This window comes from Nansenia antarctica (assembly GCF_963989245.1).
Source record: "Nansenia antarctica genome assembly, chromosome: 5".
Taxonomy (NCBI): Eukaryota; Metazoa; Chordata; class Actinopteri; order Argentiniformes; family Microstomatidae; genus Nansenia; species Nansenia antarctica.
The window spans coordinates 15193642-15216949 of NC_137690.1; the positions used below are offsets into that span (position 1 = coordinate 15193642).

The following is a 23308-nucleotide window of genomic DNA, read 5'->3' on the forward strand; positions in this document are numbered from 1 at the left end:
TTTAAATTATAATACAGTCTCAAGGAAAAATATAAATAACATTTTTTTCTTCTTTCGTTGCTCTGTCTGCTATGGTACAGATATATAATAAATAGATCAGGTCTGGCGTCATTCAGCCGATCTATAAATCATCTCTCTACGAGTCCACTTGTAGCAGCAATATAGCAAATCTAGCCAATAAGAAACAGGGCTCCCCTGTTTCCCTGGAAACCTTTCACCAATCCTTAAATTATCACATCACCGGCCCCTAATCTCAGCAAATGATAAGACAGCGATATTGTATGGTGAATACAAATCAGGGGACAATTTCATTTCCCCCATTTGTAAACGCGTGATGACAGCCTAAGGAATTAATAAAAGCATTTGGATTAATAATTTCCAGGAAAAGAAAAAGAGTGACAATGATAAGATGATACTACAGTTCTGACATGCAGTTTGCACATGCAGTGGGATAAAAGCAGAAGAGGTAAAGTACACAGAGGGAGGCAATGGGCTGTCTTGAATGTGGCATGGTAAACTAGATGATGACCTGAAGTCAGGTAAGAATGGACAGAATACCAGTCTGCTTTCACCAACCAACCTCCTGAAACCCTCTGAGAAGGAAACATCTGAACAACTATAGGAAGTAGCACATGTAGATGTATGCAGCCTAGGGGAAATGGCATGCCATTCTAGCCACAACAGGTCAGAGATGGACACAGCGAGATGGTGGTGATTGCCAACAAACAAAAACACTACTGATGCTTGATTGTCTGAGTCTTATTAAGAAATAAATAGAAAAGTAGTTGGTGGTTGAGTCATTTGATCTGAGGCTACAGCCAGTTGGAAGTGATGAACTCAGGGGATCACAGGACAACCCTCTCTAGCAGGAACTGTCTAGGGGTGTGGGGGGAGGGTCCCAGTCTCAACACAGTGGGACCCTCTGTAGTGTTTTACATATAGAGGGAAAAGAGGTTGGGTCCAGAACTCACTGGGATGGACTGAACATGCCTTTTTTTTCATTATTATTTGATAACAGAACACACCATCTCCGAGGAGAGGAAAAGGTGCATTTTTAAAAACACAGTCTTAATGATCCAGCTTGTTGTGTCAGGTCAATTCAGCGCCTTGTGCCCATTGCTCAGGTTTGGGCATCCAGTATTTGGTAAAACTACTCCCCCTGTTGGTCTGAAACAGCATTAGGAGTATTGGGTTCATTTTGTTCATAAGAGTTTGATCTCCTCAATCTTCAGCTCTCCTCTCCTTTGTAGAAGAAAACCTTTCCTCTCTCAATCCATGCTCCAATCACCATACTGAACTTGCAACGTGCAAAGCGGTCTCCCCCTCTTGTAGCCATATCCCTCCATTCTCACACTCTTCTCTCGCCTGGGCAGTGCTGATAGGGTGGAGGGACAGAGTATCAGGATTCCGTGGGGGGATCTGTTTCCAAGTCGACAGATTTTGGCGGCATTGACAGGATCGCTTCTGCTTCCTCGTACATCTGAGGGAACAGGAAATGACATAAGAACAAGATCAAAGCACAGGGCATAGGCGGAAAAGAGAGAAGAGTGTAAAGCCCCTTACCGGTATGAAGTGCACATCCTGAAACAGCTCCTGGATGAAGCGTCGTGAGGGCAGGCGGAACATGCAATGGGCCAAGAGGTGAGACACCTCTGAATACAGACAGATATCATCAAACGCATAGGGGAACTTCTCCTTTATCCTATCAAGGGAGGAGAGAGAGAAAGAGAAAGAGAGCAGTCAGACTAGTCCCCTTTTGTGGCTGGTGTGTGTGCGTGACCGTGTGTGTGTGTGTGTGTGTGTCTTACGTCAGTAGTCCTGTCTCGTGGCCTTTGGTTCCTACAGAGGAGCTGAGGTTGATGACGAGGCGAAGCACCTCCTTTCTCAGGACGATCCGGCAGGCCGGGGCATCCTCTGAGATTGCCTTCCCCCCTAATGGACACACACAACCGGCCATCAAAAACCTTTTACACAGCCAATCAAAAATATTTCCAGAATGTCGTGGCAAATGTGGGTTTGCTATAAGGGTATGTGTGTGTGTGTGTGTGTTACCCAGTACGAGGTCAGATGGGGTGGGTGTACTGCAGATGGAGCCCTGGGAGACAGCAGCGTCGCTGCAGCCTGAGACCCCAGAGAACTTGGACTGAGGCATGACCTCTAGACGATGGCTGCTCTGGCCTACCCACCCAGATGCAGGGAATTCGACGTAGTCTGTTAAAGGAGAGGATCACCATTACCTACTGGAACAGTGGCCTATTTGTATGTATACATGTTTGCATCACCTGCACAAGTGTTTATTGAACTTTGTGTGTATGTACTGCGAGTGTGTGTGTGTGTGTGTGTGTACAGCAAGCAACTACATTTCGTTGTCTCAGTACTTGTACTCTGTGCAATTTGAAGTTGAAACAAATTGAATCTAATCTAATGTGTATGTGTACAGCATGTGTGCGTGTGTAAAGCATGTGTGTGGTCATCCCCCACCTGTGCGTGTGTGTGTGTTGTTGATCTGGGGTTTCGTGTGGTAGCCCAGTACAGTGGCTCCTACACAGTAGAGGCAGTTATCGTCCGTGTGTTCTTGTAGGCCCGTCTCCTCTGGACCCAGGGTATGGTTCTGGTTGTTCTCTCTGTGGGCCATCAGCTCAGAGATACTGAACTGCTGCTTCAGCACCGGGAGAGGGGGGCGCTCCGAATCTACACACACCCAAAAGAGAGAGAGACATCATTTCACCATCTCTCCACCCATTCATCCACCTCTTTGTCAATCTCTCTACCTCCATAAACCCTACCATTCTTCTACCCATTCCTGCACCTCTCCACCAATCCCTCCACCTTCCACACTTTTTTTTCCTCTACACCAAATCTCTCTCTCTCTCTATTCATTCACTCCATTTCTCCTACAGGGTGATGGATTGAAGACAGACTCTTTACCGTCGTCTCCGAAGAAGAAATTGTCTTCCGAGAGTGGGCTGGTGCTCTGTTGGAAGTAGGGAGTGTCCCGGATGTGGAACATGGCGTTGATGTCCAGGGGCAGAGCCAGGCCAATGTAGTCATCGTTGCACCCGTAGGTGGCGCTGGAGACCATGGAGCGCACAGAGGAGCAGCGGTGGAGAGTCGTCTGGTTTATCGGGCTGAGCAGCTCCTCTTTGTCCAGAGAGGCAAAACTCAGAGCCTTCAGGAACCTGGGGAGGGAGAGGAAGTCAGAGGCAGACGGAGATATGGGGCGTGTGAGAGGAACAAAAGACAGACAGACAGACAAACGTCTCACAGCACCAGCTACAAGCCAACAGGTTCACTCAGACTACACCAGACCAGTGAGCCTACTCACCCCACCTACAGTCTAGGAGAACTAGGAGGCGTGTTAACACTTACTACTACTCTTCTAGAACCATATCTGTGAGTAAACCATAAAGGAGAAGGAGGTTTTCTAAAGGAGTTGAAGGGGAAGCAGCAGTCCACCTCAAAGGCCTGGGGCTCTAGAGACAGACCAGAGGGAGAGCTGGACTGTGAAGCACCAGGTTTCTAAGGTATCTGAAGGGGGAGGCTAGAGTAGTCCACCCACCGAGGGACGAGAGTTCTGGACAGTCTGCGATGCGGTGCAGCGGAGGTGCTGGGGCATGGCCAGCTATCCCTCTTAGCATACATCCTGACACACACACACACACACACTTGTTACAACTTTTACCCGAGTACCGAGTACCCCCTCACTCTACTTTAATGTTGGCCTGTCTGCACTGAGCTAGTGAGCTCACACACACAATGAGGAAGAAGACAACAATAGGAGACAATGATTAGAGAGACAGAGTCATGCAACCTGGATACCAGACCAGTGAGTCTACTCACCCCAGCTACAGTCTAGGCGAACTAGTGTGTTAACACTTACTACTACCCTTCTAGAAACATCCGTAAGTAAACCATAAAGGAGAAAGGTTTTCTAAAGGAGTTGAAGGGGAAGCAGCAGTCCACCTCAAAGGCCTGGGGCTCTAGAGACAGACCAGAGGGAGAGCTGGACTGTGAAGCACCAGGTTTCTAAGGTACCAGCGGGTATCTGAAGGGGGAGGCTAGAGTAGTCCACCCACCGAGGGACGAGAGCTCTGGACAGTCTGCGTTGTGGTGCAGCAGAGATGGTGGGGCATGGACAGCTATCCCTCTTAGCATGCATCCTGACACACACACACACACACACACACACACACACTTGTTACACACTTTTACCCAAGTACCAAGTACCCCCTCACTCTACTTTAATGTTGGCCTGTCTGCACTGATCTAGTGAGCTCACACACACAATGAGGTAAAAGACAACAATCGGAGACAATGATTAGACAGACAGAGCCATGCAACCTGGATATAACCAGACAAATAAATACAATTACGCACAGACAATGAGAAAGCATGAAAAATGACAAGTCAAATGACAAAGGTTGCGTTAGTGTGCCTTATGTTATTTGTCTGTGTGTGTTTGTGCTCCTTTCTAAAGGAGTTGAAGGGGAGGCTAGCAGCAGAAGTCCACCTAAAAGGCCTGGGGCTCTAGAGACAGACCAGAGGGAGAGCTGGACTGTGAAGCAGCAGGTTTCTAAGGTACCAGCGGGTATCTGAAGGGGGAGGCTAGAGTAGTCCACCCACCGAGGGAGGGGAGCTCTGGACAGTCTGCGATGTGGTGCAGCAGAGATGGTGGGGGATGGACAGCTATCCCTCTTAGCATACATCCTGACACACACACACACACACACACACACACGTTACAAACTTTACCCGAGTACCCCCTCACTCTACTTTAATGTTGGCCTGTCTGCACTGACCTAGTGAGCTCACACACACAATGAGGAAGAAGACAACAATAGGAGACAATGATTAGACAGACAGAGCCATGCAACCTGGATATAACCAGACAAATGAATACAATTACATAGAGACAATGAGAAAGCATGAAAAATGACAAGTCAAATGACAAAGGTTGTGTTAGTGTGCTTTATGTTATCTGTGTGTGTGTGTGTGTCTAGGTTACGTTACCTGCGCGGCGTAAGCCTGGAGTCCAGGCTGCCCGTCTTCATGGTGATGGTATCAGTGAACAACACATCTTTAGCTGGAGACGAGAGCGCTTCGCTGTGGGACAGAGACGGATGTATCCTCTGCTGCTGTAGCCTCCGTAGTGTGGCGTAGCCTAGGGCGTCCCGCGGACTGGTGTACATGAAGCTACAGTCCGCCAAACTCTTGATGTTGAGTACGGAGGGAGTCTTGAGGGACTGGGCTCTGCGGGGGAGGGTGTGTGAGGAGCCGGGAGGGACGAGGGCGACAGAGTTGGACTTGGAGAGGGGGAGGTGGTTGCTCTGGGCCTGGGGGGTGAGGGAGCACAGAGTTTTGACCGTCTTGGCGGACACCACCGTGTTGAGGCTAATGCAGTCCGAGGATTCGGGTTCGGGGTCGGGCCCCACCGTTTCCCTGGAAGGGCTGGAGCTCATGGAGCTGATGCCACTGGTGGTGGTGTCCGTGTTGAAGCTCTGACTGCGGCTCTTGAACTGAGTCCCTCCCCCTCCTCCCCCATTTCCTCCCCCGCCACCAGAGGAAGAGGATCCTCCATCCCCTCCTGCCAGACGCTCTCGGCTGCTGTGCTCCCGGTCTTTGTTGGGGGGCTCCACCACGGCTCCCACTTGCCCCCCTAGACCCATCACCAGACCCCCAGACCCTCCAGAGCTCAGCCCCAGGCCGGACCCTCCTCCCCGGGCCAGTCTCCCCTCCCCCAGCAACTGCTCTTCCGAGCCCCCCTTGGTTCCCACGAAGGAGGTCTCCAGGCTGACCGTGGGGCTCTTGGGCATCCCCCTGCCGTTGAACAGGGGGGTGAAAACATCCCCCTGGCTCGAGGAGTAGATGGAGGGCTCTGTCACTGTCCGGTTCCTCCTCACACCTCCCAGTTTGGGCTCGGTTGGGGTTCGGGAGCCGCCCCCAGTCTTGGGGTCGCTGGTGCTGCGTAGCTTCTTGCTGGGGAGGGAGAGGGAGTTAAGGAAGCGGTTGCGTACGAAGCGGGTGGAGGCCAGGATGGTGAAGGGACTGCGGTCCTTCATGGGTTTGGAGCGCAGGTAGAGGGAGGAATCGTCCGATTCGTCCAGAACTTCACACCGGTCATCGTCCAGGATGTACATGCCTGAGATCACAGGGAACATACATACATGTTACACAACATGCATATGGAAAAATACGTAACATACAGTTTAGTACAATATACTGTATGTGTGAGACAGAGAAATGACAGAGGATGAGAATACAGTGCTGCTTGAAAGTTTGTGAACCCTCCAGTCATTGTTTTTGTAAAAAATTATAACAACCTTATTAAATGTATATCCAAACACCAATTTGTAAAGCAGACTTTCCAAATAATGGACACAAACAAAAAATAATTATCTATTTTCATTATTTATTCTACAAAAGTGGTTTATCTCACAAAAACAGAAAATTTGACATGTGCAAAAGTATGTGATCGCTTTTAGTTAGTAGCTTGTGGCACCTCCTTTTGCAGCCATTACTTCAACCAAACGTCTTCTGTAACCACTGACCAGTCTTTCGCATCTGCTGTTTGCCCCCTCCTCCTGGCAGAACTAGGCCAATCCAGAGTACGAACCCTCTTTCTTTTCAGCCAATCCTTGGTAGTTTTGCTGGTATGCTTTGGGTCGTTGTCTTTTTGCACAACCCATTTTCAGCCCAGCTTCAACCTCCTGACTGATGGCAGGCGATTCTGATCAATAAATTGTTGATAGGCATGAGAATTCATGTTTCCCTGGATAATATGGAGTCGTCCAGGTCCAGAGGCAGAAAAAGCTGCCCCAGATCTTCACATTTCCACCACCATGCTTCACTGTTGGGAGGAGGTTCTTTTCTTGGTATGCAGTGTTGGCTTTTCTCCAAACATGGCGGTTTTGATTGTGACCAAATCATTCTATCTTGGACTCATCTATCCAGAGAATGGACTTCCAGAAGGCCTCTGGTTTTTTCCAAGTGTTCTCTGGCAAAGTTGAAACTAGGGGTGGGCATCGACGATCGATAATTGATCGATAAGGATCTTGGTCGATCACAAAAAAAAAAAAAAAGTTTTTTTTGTTTTTGTTTGTGATCGACCACATTTTTTCTTTTGTGATCGACCAAGATCCTTATCGATCAATTATCGATCGTCGATGCCCACCCCTATACATGTCTATTACATTTTCGTCTGATTGTAGACTAATGTACATTTACCTTAGCAGATGCTGCCTGAGAGGTCTGCAACTCTGATGTGTGGGTTGGCCTTTACCTGATTTATTCTTTTTCTGGTGCTTCTTGGTGATAGTTTTGAGGGTGTCCACTTCTAGGCAGCATTGCGGTCATGTTGAATGCCCTCCATTTGTAAATGATTTGTCTTACAGTGGATGGATGGAGCTGGAATCTTTTGGAGATGGTCTTATAGCTTAAACCCAGACTGATGGGCTGATGTCTTCCTGATGTCCTCGGATTATCTCCTTTCCTCTCGGCATTGTAGATCAGTGTAGGTACACCTTGGCACTACAGTGGTTTGGTTGTTTTTTTCCTCTCTCTTTTAATCTGTGTTGCCCAACCCTTTTCCTAAGGATGTCTCATTTGATTGGTCTGCTTAATTTATTAAATAAGCACCCAAATGTGTTTCACCTGAATCTATTACCTACTTGATTTTACCAATGCATTTAGGGGTTCACTTACTTTTGCACATACACTAATTCCATGTTTCATGTAGTTTTTTGGCTACTCACACAATTCCCTCTAAACAAGTACATGCAATTGATAAACATAAACCTGACATTTCATATATAGAAAACTGGTGATGATAACATAATAAAATCATAAAACAACAGAAAACTCTAAACTGCTCAAGGGGTTCGCATACTTTTAAGCATCACTGTATATTATGATTAGAATATAACAAAAGTCGGGGCGCTTAGGTGGTGTAGCGGGTTAAGCGTCAACCATGCAACCGCAGGGTTTCCGGCCGCGGACATATCCTGCATGCCATCTCTTCTCTTTCTTTTTTTTACAATAAATAAAGAATATAACAAAAGTCGGGTACTTTAACAATGGGGAAAAAATCAAACTAACAAGCTTTTTTCCCTCCAGAAAACCACTCAATGGTTAATCATAATCCTAGTGAAGGGAAACCATACTGTATGAAAGTGTCCAATGATAACCTGTCCTAGTACTCACTTGGCTGTGATTCGCTCTCACTGTTGTGTCGGGAGCTGGTGGACTCGGAGTTGAGACTGAGTGTGCTCGGTACGGAGGAGAGTTCAGAGGTCAGCAGCGTGTCCACCTCGTCTGGGGTGATGGGCCACAGCGTCCTGCGACTGTGTCTGACTGTGTCCCAGCCATACTGCTTCATCACCTCACAGCCCTGTCTGGTCTTAGAGATCACTCCCAACACGTACACACACGTCCTAGAGAGAGAGAGAGAGAGAGAGAGAGAGAGAGAGAGAGCACACAGTCTTAAACACATTGGGTAAAGAGAGGAAAGGTTAGAATCATCACGTGTGTGTGTGTGTGTGTGTGTGTGTGTGTGTGTGTGTGTGTGTGTGTGTGTGCGTTCGCGCATGTATGCTTGTGCATGTGTGATCCCCTACCCTCGTATAGACAGCACCTCACAGTGCTGGGCCATGACCAGGATGTCAGGGATAACATTCTCCTCCTGCAGGAGATTCAGACCCCAGTTGGACGAGCCAATGTTACCCTGGAGGGAAAGCATACTGTTGTTTAAACATCCTCTCACAACACCACACCAAAACTAACACAAAACCCCCCTCTGTTTTCTTAATTAATATAAAAGGTCCTATGATATCGCTGGCTGATCTATTGATCGATGTGTTGATTAGCAAATATAAAGTCCTGATTGTGGAAGTGACTGACCAGAGCCCAGAGGGCAGCCTTCAGCTGTTTGATGCCCTCCCAGGTGTCCAGCATCGGGGAGCGAACCGTGTAGCTGAGGTCAGGAACCACACTCTGGAGAGGGAGAGAGAGGTGTGTTACTCCTGGGCTGGAAGCAAACTGTTGCTCTCCATCTAACAATGATAGCTGTGAGGTTGTAATTATAAGCCGTTTGATACTAAATAGTAGAAGTATATTGTGTAATTTTAAAGAGCCATGTAGTTACCTGAGCCTCCAGCAGGTGGCAGCCTGTCTTGTCATGAACCAGCTGACCGTACAAGTGCACAGGGAGAAAGACGTTTGGTCTTTGTAACCTAGAAACAAAACAATGCGCAAACAGTGACATCAGAGAGAGAACACATCATTTTCCCGAAGATTTAGAAAAGCTGTACTAGGTAAGGGAGTCAGCTTGTGTATCAGTGTGGTTACCTTCCCCCAACCCTTTTGTACCAGCCCTGATCACCTGATTCAAGTACTTAAGACTTGTGATTAGTCAGTGCTGGGCTGAACCATGGCTCTCCAGGACCAGAGCTGTGTTTTTCACTTTACCTTTGTTTTTCACTAACAGCCACTTAAGCTCCCCCCACACACACACACACTTTTTTACCTCGGTTTTTCACTAACAGCCAGCTAAGCCCCCCCGCCCGCACCTTTGGTTGCTGCGTCTAACGTAGTTATCTCCGTCCACGGGTTTGCGGTATGTCGTTAATGCTTCGTTGAGCTGCTCCTCGATCAGGTCCACGTACTTCAGGTTGTACTCCTGCAAGACAACAGCGGTTCGGATCAGAGAGCAATAATATGTGAAAAGCTAATAAGCTTGATGCAAAGGTATTCAAAGTTACAGGACGAATAACTTCCCCATACAAAGTGTGTAAACATATCTCCTCTGAATAGAGATAAGGAAATGCGAGTATTTCTGGTTCCGTGTTGAACAACGGAACAGAGACGAACATAGTGTACCTTCTGCCATTTGTCCAGCTGTTTGTTGACGTAGCCCCTCTCGTTGAGGTAAGAGAAGCCCTTAGGGATGGACAGGAACCTGCACAGAGGGAGACTGGTGTTAGACTGAGAACAGCATACCTGTGCTCGGGATGAATGGCTGAAAATCAAAGCTGAAAAAACAATGGCATCAATAAAGGAGGGCTCTTATTACAAATACAGACCAGTAAAAAGATGAAAGACTGTTTCCTTTCTGGGAGAATAGTGTTTGTGTGTGTGTGTGTGTGTGTGTGCGCGCGCATGTGTGTGTGTGTGTTTAGGACTCACCTGAGTAGCAGCAGGAGGCCCTTGTCTCCCAGGTGGGACAGAGCTGGTTTGAGCTGGATCAGCGCATGCAGGTTGGCCTAGGGGGGGGGATCACAACAAAACCACAGCACATCAGACCATGTCAACAAGACAGTAAAACAACCTCGCCCACACACCCACACCCACACACACACACACCCCCACACACACACACACACACACCCCCACACACACCTTGTCCTCGCAGGCCTCGTCCAGTATGTCCAGGGCTTCCATGGAGACGGCCTTGCTGTGGTCATGTAGCTGGGTGACCAGCAGCTCCATGCCCCAGTTACTGAAGAACTCCACCCCCGCCCTCAGTAACACACGCAGGTGCTTAGTGGCATATAGCCTGCACGTCTGCTCAGAGAGAGAGAGAGAGAGAGAGAGAGAGAGAGAGAGAGAGAGAGAGACAGAGAGAGAGACAGAGAGAAAGGGAGATGGTTAGGGTGAGTAACAGAGGTGAGTACTCATTGACATGTGCAGGTGATTACAGTCAGCAGGCCCTTATGGTCAGATTGGGGGAATGAGAGGAATGAGAGTGCTTTTGCTCAGGATAAGCGGTGTTCAATACATTCAATATATGTTCTCATACATGTCTGGATGGATGGATGGATGTATGTCTGGATACATGTCTGGATGTACCAGAATACATGTAAGTGTGCATGTCTCCCTGTGGTCTGATCTGTGTGTCAGGCCGTACGTCGGTGGAAGCAGTGAGAATCTTGGAGAGGATGACTCTGGCCAGGCCGTCTCTGCTGTAGTCCAGTGTAGACACTGCTAGCTTCAACACTGGGTCCTGGTTCTTCACTGAGCACAGGTTCAGCAGACTGAGGAGACGACACACAGATAGACAGAAATAGTTGGGTTAGGGTGGCTAAAATTAGATTACTGAAGTGGATTACTGAAATCAAGAAGGTAATGCAGGTAATATAGGTGAGAGGTGTATTATGTTCTCATCTCTACAGTGGTTTGACAAGACTTGCCAACCGACTAGCCAAGACTGCCAAAAATGAGATAAGACAACTGGAACAGACTACACTTTTCCAGCAATTTAACCCCATGAGGGATGGTGAGGGTTAGGTTAGACATACCACTGGAACAGACTACACTTCTCCAGCAACTTAACCCCATTCTGGTGGGCAGAGAGTGTTCCCAGGAACAGGAAGTAGTGCTGGCTGAGGTTTGTGAGCAGGCCGTTGCTCTGGAGACAGCGCTCAGGCTTCAGGCCCAAGGAGGAAGACAGCCATGATACCATATCCTTGACCAGCTCCTCCAGGTACGCCTGGCCATCCTGGACACACATGGAGGGGGGTCAAGGAAGCATAGATATCGCCATTTCGACTTACTAGGTCAGGGGTAGGCAACCTTTTTGATATGAAGTGCCATTTTTGTATTTTCTTGTTAGTCAGTGTGCCAACCACAATATCAACATTAATTATGACTCGACATCAAACCAAACCAAACAGACCAACAGATCTGCACATTTCCCCCCCCCCCCCTCGGTGGATTTTTTTTTCAAAACAGTTGTAAAATAGTCAATTTTGGTGAGTTGTTTCTATACAATTTACTTATGTGACATTAAGGTAATTAATAAAGGAGACAACTACAGTATCTAGGTGGTAATCTACATCTTTCCTAGTGGCAGACTGGTTCAATCTCCTTAGAAACAAAACATAACAGATTTAGCTCAACTCTAAACGAACTGCACTGTTAAAACGCTAGATTAGACCTCACCTGTGTCCCTGTCCCTGTCACCTGTTTAGACCTCACCTGTGTCCCTGTACTTGTCTCTGCTGCCCTTTGACCAAAAGAGGTCTTTATGCCAATGTCCTTTTTTCCCCTGGCATATTTGTTTTACCAGCTCACCTAGTAAAAGTGAGACGATTGATAATATCAAAAACATGCTTGCACACACATATAACTTACTCACACACAAGTCAGGGTTACTGGCCCCAATTTGGTACAATTATTACTGAAATTATTGAGAATAGAGACATTGTTGACATACGTAAACTAGCTCTTGTAATCTTTAATGTTCGCTAACTAGCGAACTCACTAAAATAACATTAGAACATGTTTGTACTGACAACATGACATGAACTTGTTCATTAATATGTTACATTTGAACCAACAGTATGTAAATGGCATTAGTTTGTTTAACACACCTGAATGAACGAGAATCGTGGACAAGGTTTTAACATTAACGTTACTCATGGCTTGTTTATTGAGGAACCGATGTCCCGCTCCAGTGTTGCCAGATTGGGCTACTTTTGGTCACACTGGACGGGTGGATTCGGCAGCTTTTAGACTGGTTGGGCTTGAAATTGTCAAATCCCGTCTGGCAACCCTGCGCTCCACTACAGCGCCTGGCTGGTGTGGTGAGATGGAGCCGGGAGGATTTGAGTTACCGTTGTGTGGAGTGGATACAATCACCAAAATGACTAAGCGTGTTTCAGATTTTAAAAAATGTTAAGCCAGGTATGGCGAGTGCCATGAATTGCCATACCAAAACGACGCCTATTGAGACACAGAGAGCGAGCCACGCACTTTTAATGAATGGATTAAAGAGCCGCACAGAGACAGGCAAAGAGCCACATGCGGCTCGCGAGCTGCGGCTGCATTCGTAAATTCGCCCTGAGAGCGCCGGAGCGTCCCTGAGACTGCCTCTAGTCCAATCAAATGACTTGGTCCCATTGTGAGGTTGAACCCAGTGTGCGCGAATTTACGAACGCGGCCAACATATAAAAAAAATTAAAAACATTCTCCCATTCTCGCACTTATTGCTTGCGTGCCACTGATTAAACTGTCGCGTGCCACTGCTGGCACGCGTGCCATAGGTTGCCGACCCCTGTACTAGGTCCTCCTATACCGAGACATGGTACCACCATGGGTATCAATATCAGTGTGTGAATGTGTGTGTCTCACCTCCTCAGACTCCAGAAGGAACTCGACAAACTGACAGCCCACCACAGTGAGCTGTCTGGCCTTGGCGTGGTCCAGCTCTAGCCCAGCATACAGTTTACTGCTTGGCTTATAAAAGTACAGCAACCTCCGCACAAACCTGCAGAACACCCCAAACAAGGTCAGTTATATAAAGTACAGCAACAAAAGCTGGTTCGATTCGTGTGGTTGTGTTTGGGTTGGTGGACGGTCTTACTTGTGCATCTGCTCATCTTTGTTGTTCCTGAGGTTAACATTGGGCCACTGAGAGAGAAAACAAAATTGCATTGAATCCAATGATTAAGACCATGGCTAATAGCTGTTAAGCCAATTTGCACCTGTAGTCCTAGGCAGGAACAAACAACCATATGATGAAACAGAAGCTAAGAGACACACTGGTGCTAGGCCTTACCTTGAGGATGGTAGCTATAAGGAGCCAGTTCCAGTCAAGATTCTGCTTGTGGTTCAGGATGTGACTGTCTCTCAGGTTCATCATCAGTGCTTCCTCGGTGTCCTAAAACACACAGGTTGGTACATACGCACACATACGCACACACACACACACACACACACACACACACACACACACACGCACGCATGAGGACTGACCTATAAAAATAAATGTACACAATCTACTATGAAAATGTGTTTGTGTGTGTTTGTGTGTACCTTAATGGCATAGATGTCCCTGTGTGCACGTGTGTATGACTCCTTCCTGTGGTGAGCTGACGCAGACTTGCGGACTATGTGGTCCAAATAGAGGCTGTATGGTTTGGGTCCTCGCTTCTTCTTCTCATGGAAGCGCTTTAGGTGGTTGACCGCTGCACTCGCCCGACTAAAAAGTCAGAATAACAATCATAAACAAAGATCATTGGGGAAATTGGTGTGCTTCTCAGTATTTCTCCTGTGTGTGTGTGTATCCGTGTGTCTGTGTGTCCATGTGACCGTGTGTCCGTACTCACAGGCGTTTTTCTTGGGGGATGTCAAAGGAGGCGGCCATGTTGATGAGGGTGGGTAAGCAGTGCAGATGGTGACTGTGCGAGTGAGGGAGGATGGTGTTGGCCTAAAGGACATGAAGGAAGAGGAGAGAGAGAGAGAGAGAGAGAGAGAGAGAGAGGGAGAAAGCAGGTAATTAAAACAGTAATATCAATGTAACAACTGGGCAGAAAAATGAGCCGTATCATATCAGGAACAGGTTCTCTGTAATAGTACCATGTGCAGGAGTTCTCCTAGGAGGATGGTGGCTCTCACAGAGGTCTGGTCCTCAGCGCTGGTCACCACCTCAACCAGGCCCTAGAGAGAGGGGACAGGGTGTGTTAGACATGTTTTGTCAGTCTACTTAACATGCGCTCACAGGTATTGCTAAAGTACACACACTTCCTCTCATGTTTCCATACCTCTAGAAGCCCACTGGAGATGAAGGCAGAGAGAACCAGGCCCAGGTAGTTATCCATCAGGTCAGGCCTGAAAAACACACCACCAAAAACATATAAGGCACATGGGAACAACATCCTGTGGATTTCATAACTGTTGGCCATTTCTTCTCATTCAATGGCATCATCATCCTCTCACCTGGACCGTGCTCGATGCGGGAGAATGACTTTGGCCTCGGCAGCCACGAAGCCATCGGACAGTCTCCAGCTGTCCTGGCACCTACTGGGATCTGTGAGGGATAAGAGGACAACATGGCTCAGTAACGCCTCTGGAAATACGCAAGACATACCAGAGAGGAGGAGGATGCTGTGTAATGTAGTTGTATAAGCCTGGACACCAGATCGTTTCTGCTACCAGGCGACTGGTCGTTGTCTTGTTTGACAAAGCAAAGACTTATCGTTGATGAGTACAAAACTAGAATGTGACGCTAAAATGCTAATAAGGAGGTGGATATGTTTACTCACCCACACTGAGAAGAGCTTCAGTAAAGTCATGCGTTACAATGGGGAGAGGAAGCCTGAAGATCTCATACAAGACCTCCAACAAGCTTTTCTGCGGGGCACAAGGGATATACAGGGACATGCATTTAATGTTCTCTTCATGTATAACAAACCATAGAGATGACATGATCTTGACATTTCATCATCATCAAAATTACAGTTCCAATACCCACCCTCATTTCTACATTTGATACACTGAGCAGGTCCAGGAGGACCCACCCCCACTTCCATATTTGGTATAGAGAGCAGGTCTAGGACCCACCCCCACTTCCATATTTAGTATAGAGAGCAATTCTAGTACCCACCCTCACTTCCATATTTGGTATACAGAGCAGGCCAATTAGAGACTGTATTCCAGAGTTCCCAATCCTGCACAGGTTGATGATCCCTGCACACAAAAGGAGATAAGAGTCAACCCTTTACACTTTCATGATAGCAACAATAAAGACTTCAAAAACAGGGAGAGGTTCTTACCAGACCAGGAACGGAAGGCTGCCACTATGGCCATCCGACTGGACAGGAAACGTGCCTCGCGGTCCTCCCTGAGGACACACACACAGAAACACTTAACATAAAACATGATCACAAAATTGACACATGACACTGGACATACTGTAGGAACAGGACATGTGCAGGACACACACACACACACACACACACTCACTTGAGCTGCCCTTCTGCCGTGTCTGCATTGTGCCGGTAGTGGAAGTCTGTGAAAGGTGCGAGGATTTGCTGGAAAGACAGAGAAGAACACACCAAGTCATACACATGTAGTAGATGAGTGCAATCTTCTTCTTGTCAGGATTCAGAAACATAACAACATCAAGAATGGAGATATTTCATTTGCTGTATCGTGTCAATGGGCATTTGTTGTTATAGTAAGTAAGTCCCCACATTCACAGTGATACAGATCATGGATATCATATAGTTATTTCCATCAGCCTATTATGACTATGAGTCAGTGCTTGGTGAGGTGCCCCCTGATCTAGGTATGAGGAGCAGTATCTGTTTACAGACAGGACATGTTGGGGAGAGAGAGGCTTTAGAGGGCTGATGTAACTGATCACTGTAATCTCCATGGGAAAGAGAAAGGCAACCCGAGGTTAATCCTTACTGAAATGGTTCCCGGCCTAGTGGGCTCATCATAATAGTGGCTTCCTATGAGTGTGCGTGTGTGTGTGTGTGTATGTGTATGTGTATGAGAGCGAGAGCGAGAGCGAGAGCGAGAGCGAGAGCGAGAGCGAGAGAGAGAGAGAGAGAGAGAGAGAGAGAGAGAGAGAGAGAGAGAGAGAGAGAGAGAGAGAGAGAGAGAGAGAGAGAGAGAGAGCCTGTGTCGATGCGTACCTCGAGCTCGACATCAATTCGCACATACTGCCTGGTGTGTGGGTGGTTGAGCAGGTGGAGGATGGTGGTGATCAGGGCCTCGTTGATGCGGCTCAGTTGACAGTCGATCACACTCTTCAGTATGGTGCTGAGACCCCCTCTCTTAGCCACCACCTCTGGGTTCTTCAGAGCTACAGGACAGGAATGGATGCCTTACATATCAACGTATAGAGAGCCTTCCTCTTCCTTATTGACAGTACATAAAAGTGAGGTCTCTTCTTTTCAATATATTTCCACCTGTAGGTTCTGACACATCAGGGGCGCATCTCAATAGTCTACAATTAGTTCCTCGCCTAGTCCCTTTTCCTTAATCCACAACCAATTTGCCTTAAGCAAACTCTCTACAAGTGTAGACCTCGGTACCCACCCAGCTCACAGACGATAGCAATAGCAGCACGGACCATGCGGTCTCTCTCCTGAAGCCCATCCGTTCCCACGGCAATGAGAGAGTTAGCGATGGAGCTGGGGAACAGCATCGCGTTCACTGTGATCATCTTGAGAGGGAGGAGGTGAGGAGAACAGGTGAAAGGGAGAAGACTTAAAACTAAACAGTCTTAACTAGAAAACATTGGTTAAGCTGCCTTATTAACTAGCTTCTGGCTGATGTAGCTACTCTAGAAACCTTTTTTGACACATGTCAAATGAAACAAACGATTGAGCAGATATTTGAGAACATATTCTAGTGTGCAATTGCCACCAGGGTAAAGAAAACAACAACTGTGAAATGGTTGTTGCCTGGGCAAACATATTGGGCTTTATTAGGTTACTGAATTCCAGTATGGTCACTGGTCATTAACTTAGCTAAGTGTTGTATATAGAAACCAGAGCCACTGTGTGTGTGTGTGTGTGTGTGTGTGTGTGTGTGTGTGTGCGCGCGCGTTAGCGTTTACAGTAAACTACAGATGGAGCTATAAATACTCCAGCCCGCAAGCCTGTGCGTACCATCCACATACTCACTCCAACACAGAATGACTATATTATACTGGTACCGTGCTGGCCCTATGCAGATCTAGCATCTGTCACCAAAATAGCTTTAAAGTACAACGTGAACAAGGGTATCCTCTCATCATCATGTCATGGTCTGAAACAGTCAAAGTGTCACTCCACCTATGAATTCACAGTCATATGTGTTCGATCCCCGTCTGGCCACGTGTCGAGGTGTCCTTGGGCAAGACACTGAACCGCAAATTGCTCCCAATGAGCGGGGAGTGGTTGCTTGCTGCCATTGGCGTGTGAATGTGTGTGAATGGGTGAATGAGAGGCCATTGTAAAGTGCTTTGGAATAAGGCGCCTTAGAAGTACAGTCCATTTACCATCGATGTGTCATGATCATAATAAAGTCAGAACATTAGGCAGGTACCGTGTAGGTTCATCCAGTATGCATGCAGAGCATGGTTATGCAGTAAGACACAGGGCCATCTTACCTTTCGGACCAGTCTCAGAGCCTGAGTCCTCTCTCCCTCGTTGCTCTGTTGGATGTCAATGCACCTGAGCACAGCACACAGGGAACAACAGATCACAGACCTGATGAATGACTTTCAACATCGCTGCTAAGTGTAGTTACAGGTGGTTCCTGCATACATATTGATACATGGTCTAGTTTCCCAGATTTAGGATTTGGGGTACTGTGCAACCTGATCCTAGATCTGTAGTAAGGGGCAGTGAGTGGGGGTGGACAGGATGGAGGCCTCACCTTGCAATCAGGTAGTCCACCTGCAGTGTGAGGACCTTCTGTAGTACACTGCTGTCTCTGATGAGGTAGCGCAGCGCCCGCAGCCCTGCAGCACGCACCTCCTTCGCCTCATTTAGAAGGGCTAGCCGCAAGCTGGGGGTGGAAATTACACAAGGCGGTTAATGCACACGCACACTGATACACAATGGACACTCAGACATCATGTCATACATTGGACACGCACTCTAGACACACACCAATGGGCACGTACCAGCTAACTATGAACCACCAATTGGCACCAAACTTACCAAACAATGATTTCTTCATATGTAAATCCAAACTTCTCCTCGCTGTGGCCAATGCTTAATAGCACCTGAAACACAAAGTACAGCACTTAACTTGCTTAACTTTGAGGGAGAATATATTGGAGCTTCTGACTGTCCTTTTAACATTGAAAACATATATATAAACACAGTGACAGAGACGCACGTCAACTATACTATGAGTTCATGGCTACTTCAACACTACTTTTAACATAGGTATTATGTTCAGGCGAATCAATGGTGATAATAGCATTACATCTATGTGGCATGTTGTTCCTGTGTGCACAATGTGAAATCGTATATCACTTTTCATAGCATAATAATAATAGTGAACTTTAGCAGTTAGCTCTAAGGCTGAAACAAAACACCATGCTCTTTAACTGTGCACTGCAGAGCAGGGTGGGAGGGGAGAGATGATGTTTGGGATCAGTGGTGATGTCAGAGCCCAGGCGGGCGGGGGTGGGCTGGAAGGGAGGGGGCATGTGACACTACAGGGGGATTAGGTCACCCTTCTCTGTCCTGGAATCCTTAAAAGGAGACACAGCACGCACGCGCACACACACACACGTGCACACGCGCACACACGTGCACGCACGCACACACACACACACACACGCACACACACGCACACACACACACACACACACACACACACACACGATTCTATCCAGCTGTAAACAAGACAGTCAGGTGTAGACACACAGCTCTGTCTCAGCCCTCTTACTACTAGTCGGCTTAGTTAGTTACATCTTCCTAAAACCTGCAGGATAGGATAGCAATGAACCCATAGAAAATAAGTGGACAAAAAAATGCTGAAATTGTAGGTTTGCTCTCCCCAGGGCTCTAGTGTATAAAGAAACTGAATCAGCATGGGTTAGAAATGCTAAACAAAGCATCTTACTATTTAATACATCGTTCCCATGTCAGGGATGATCAAGGACCCCAGCCACCCCAATCAGAAACTGTTCAAACTACCGCTGTGGTACGACTACCATCCCTTTATTACCGTATTCTACTTTATTATTATTACTTACCTCACTTTTTCTTTATTCTATTATTGTTGATTTTGTATCCTGCTGCAATACTTGTCGAAGAACCTAAGAATTGTACTCTTGTGTACCTGTACATTGGATGTAATAAAAACTATTCTGATTCTGATTCCTAACACAGGTCAGAACGTCGAAGCTTTGTGACAGAGGCTTGTCTTACTAGTTCAAGAGACACAACCTTACTTTAACACCCACTATCAGCATAACAACCATGACATGGGCCAGGGGGGAGCAGAAGGTACAGATCCAGCATTGCAGTGCAACCTTGGAGAGAAGGGAGACTCCATATCCAACGTCTCAAGTTTCATAAGAACAACAATACCAGACGTTGAAAATCTCTGGTTTCAAAACCAGAGTGCTGTTGATGCACATTAGCTCACACAGAGCTGCTCTATCCCCATCCCTAGAGCTCCTGTTACACTTACTGTCAGCATCACAATGACAGGCACAGCTAGGCCTGTTGGCATTGGCACCAGGGAGGAGAGGGGCAAGGAGAGGTCGACGGCTACAGAGAGAATAGGCTCAGCGGGCGCAACTCAATAATCTAATGTGGGATATCACAATAGTCTAAAGTGGCTTCCTCTCCTTATAAAAGTGAAACTGAAACCATAAGGTAAATACAACATGGTAGACAATGATGGCTGTCATCTTCATCGTCATCACTACATAAATTAACATACCTTTATGAAATTGTTCAAGTGGCCCAGTTTCCGCATATTGGTCACGCCATGGGGTTTGGCTACATTTTGAAGGATTTCACGCAGGTTGTCAGAAGGTTCTGTGAAAGTAAATGTGCGAGAAATACAACATCATTTCAACAGAACAGCTCAAGGAACCACTATTGGTCTGTAGCAGAAACTCGTTTTTAGCTGGTCACATGAACACAATGTGTACAGTAAACAAACCCGGGGCATCGAAATGGGAGGCATGTTTCATCAGGGTCAAAAGTCGGAAGTGTCTTTTGTTTTTCCACGTAAACTATATATGGTGGCTGGAAATCTACAAATAAACGTGGCTGTATTGACGGCTCTGTATAACTCGACATGCTTGGCAGAATCTGGTGTTGTTATTCACGAGTGGAAGTGCTAGGAGCTTCAGGAATAATGTGCAAATATGTGCGAAGCTCAAATGATGTTCACTCGGGTATTGCCGAGAGGCGTGGTCCTTTCAAGGATGTCGATCGGGCTCAAATGAAAACACTGTCTGGTACCGTCGGCAAGAGTTGTTGTGATGGCAAAAGCAACCATCTTGTGTAGGACCCGTGGGGGCTAGCTTCTTTTGATGAATCTCAATGTTGCACCCAGACATAGTTGCCAAATCGACACAATTGAGAAAACCCACATGTGCAGTTAGCAAGAGGATTCCTCCAAATAAGCGGACTTAATTCACAGGGCTACTCCTCTTCGCCATGTTTATTATAGCTTGTAAGCTGCTTCTGAACAAGACTGTTGTTGCAAATCTGACAGTTCGTGTCACATCCAACCATTGGATCTTTGAAAACGGTATGCACACGCCAAATCATCATAAACATTGGAGAGCTAAAATAGACCTACTTCTCCCAGGGCATAACAAATATCTCTCGAATAATAATAATACTAGCCAGGCTGGCTAATGCTAAGCTATCCCACTCACTAATCAAAACAACACCGCGTCATCGTGGCTGGAGGAGAGCTTTGCTGCTACGCCTCTTCGGTGTGGCTCGATGGAGGTGTTCCGACAAGCTGGCGGAGTATTTAGATCCCTAAGTTAGCTAGCTAAAAACAACATTCGTATACAGATACAATCATATGAAATACCCCCTATCGCATCGGTTGTTGAAAAAAAACAAAAAAACATCCATTTTGGCGAATAAGATAATCGCTTTCACTCCGCGAGTCCCACGTCTTACCTCTGGCCAGGTCGAGCGGTACGTTCTCCTCTCCGCTGTCATTCCGACCTGTCAAAGGGACACATGGCGGACATGGTGAGGGGTCACTCCGGGGTCATCAGAGACTAAAGAACACGGGTGTTTTTGATGTGAAGTTTCTAAAGCCGACGTCGGGTCGAGGTGTTCATGCTTACCTCGCATCCGAAGACTTCGGATAGGACGGCCGCGGATGCTGACCGCCATGTTTCCAGGAACATACACAACACCGGAAACTTCGTGCCTTGTCGCGAGACTAGAACATACACAACACCGGAAACTTCGTGCCTTGTCGCGAGACTAGAACATACACAACACCGGAAACTTCGTGCCTTGTCGCGAGACGACACGGAATGCGTTTATCGTTCGTGCACATCATTTCCGCCAGAGTGGCGTGTCCGCGCCGCTCTCGTGCGTCCTGACAATAGTTCAAGCTGGGTTCAAAGGTGACCTACTAGTTTAGTGTAGCGAGCTACATAGTGAACATGAACTTTTAATGTAGCAAAGTGTCATATTTGTCCAACCTATCTGCTCTCCTTTTGGAGAACTTCAACTCCAAACCCTTTCCCAAATCTTAGCCCCAGCCTTTTAGCAAGCCTTCCATTCACTTGAATTTCACTAATAAACAGAACAAAACCATCATGTTAAAAAACAACCACATTTGAAGTATTTTATTCCAGATAAAAACATGATCAGTTGCACTACATTTCAGTGGTGTCATAGGCAAGGCAAGGCAAGTTTATTTCATACAACGGGCAATTCAAAGTGCTTTACATACAGCATAAAAATACAGCAAGAGGAGGATAGTAATTTAAATTAAAATTGCAAGAATTTAGAGAGAGAGAGAGAGAGAGAGAGAGAGAGAGCAATTAAATAGATAAACATTTAACAAGATAAGAGACAATGAATAAAAAGCAGATATAATAAGTAAATAGATCAAACATTTATGAAAGCTGCTGCACCATATTTTGTTTTCACTCTTGGAATGATTAGCGGATTAGTCTCAGCTGACCTTAGGGGCCTTGCTGGAATATTGGGTGGGAGGAGATCTGATATGTATTTTTGTCCAAGACCATTTTGTGATGGAGTACTTTGAATTCAATTCTCTGAGAGACTGGTAGCCAGTGTAGGGATCTCAGGATTGGTGTAATGTGTTCAAACAATTTTTGTTAGGAGCTTAGCAGCGGCGTTTTGGATGAGCTGCAATTTACGAACAGCTCCTTTAGATAGGCCTGTTAGTAGACCATTACAATAATCAAGTCTACTCGAAACAAATGTATGGATGAGTTTTTCATGGTCTTGTTTGGACATGAAACCTCTCATTCTTGCTATGTTTTTTTCAGGTGATAGTAGGCTAATTTAGTCATTGAGTTTACGTTTGTTTGTTTGTTTGTTTGTTTATTATTATTATTATTATTATCCCCATTAGCTAATGCCATGACATTAGCTAGTCTTCCTGGGGTCCGACACAATTTTTGTGAATTTGTTCAATGCAATTACAGAGATTGTCAATGGGACTATACTATAGTCATTCAGTGAGAGGGCTATGTAGATTTGAGTGTCATCCGCATAGTTGTGGTAAGCAATTTTGTTATTTTTTAGGATGTGTCCCAATGGAAGCATGTAGAGATTGAATAGAAGGGGGCCAAGGATTGATCCTTGGGGAACTCCACATGTCATTTTAATTTGGTCGGACACAAAGTTGTCAATGGGGACATAGTAGCTTCTGTTCTGTAGATAGGATATAAACCAGTTTAGGGCAGTGCCCGAAAGTCCTACCCAAGTTTTTAGTCTATCTATTAGAATATTGTGGTCTACATTGTCAAAGGCAGTGCTAAGATCTAGTAGTACCAAAACTGAACACTTTCTGGAGTCGGTGTTTACACAAATGTCATTAAGGACCT

At 46.5% G+C, this 23308-nt stretch overlaps 1 protein-coding gene across 1 annotated transcript; it reads right to left on the reverse strand.

Annotated features, from left to right (window-relative positions):
- Window positions 1-20: 20 nt before the first annotated feature.
- LOC308159006 (rapamycin-insensitive companion of mTOR-like) lies at window positions 21-21611 on the reverse strand (the record flags this gene model as incomplete). The annotated part of the gene is made up of 37 exons (XM_080532744.1): window positions 21-1480; window positions 1564-1702; window positions 1809-1932; window positions 2053-2211; window positions 2482-2691; window positions 2929-3179; window positions 5011-6139; window positions 8200-8429; window positions 8613-8719; window positions 8896-8988; window positions 9140-9227; window positions 9564-9673; window positions 9874-9952; window positions 10180-10256; window positions 10393-10557; window positions 10901-11027; window positions 11292-11491; window positions 13126-13261; window positions 13358-13404; window positions 13553-13654; window positions 13810-13975; window positions 14103-14203; window positions 14353-14433; window positions 14538-14604; window positions 14713-14803; window positions 15039-15126; window positions 15380-15462; window positions 15549-15616; window positions 15739-15806; window positions 16419-16588; window positions 16825-16951; window positions 17882-17945; window positions 18151-18282; window positions 18438-18502; window positions 20182-20279; window positions 21390-21437; window positions 21563-21611. 37 exons carry the CDS (start codon window positions 21609-21611, stop codon window positions 1400-1402), a joined length of 5220 nt encoding a protein of 1739 aa, XP_080388870.1. The 3' UTR covers window positions 21-1399.
- Window positions 21612-23308: the final 1697 nt, after the last annotated feature.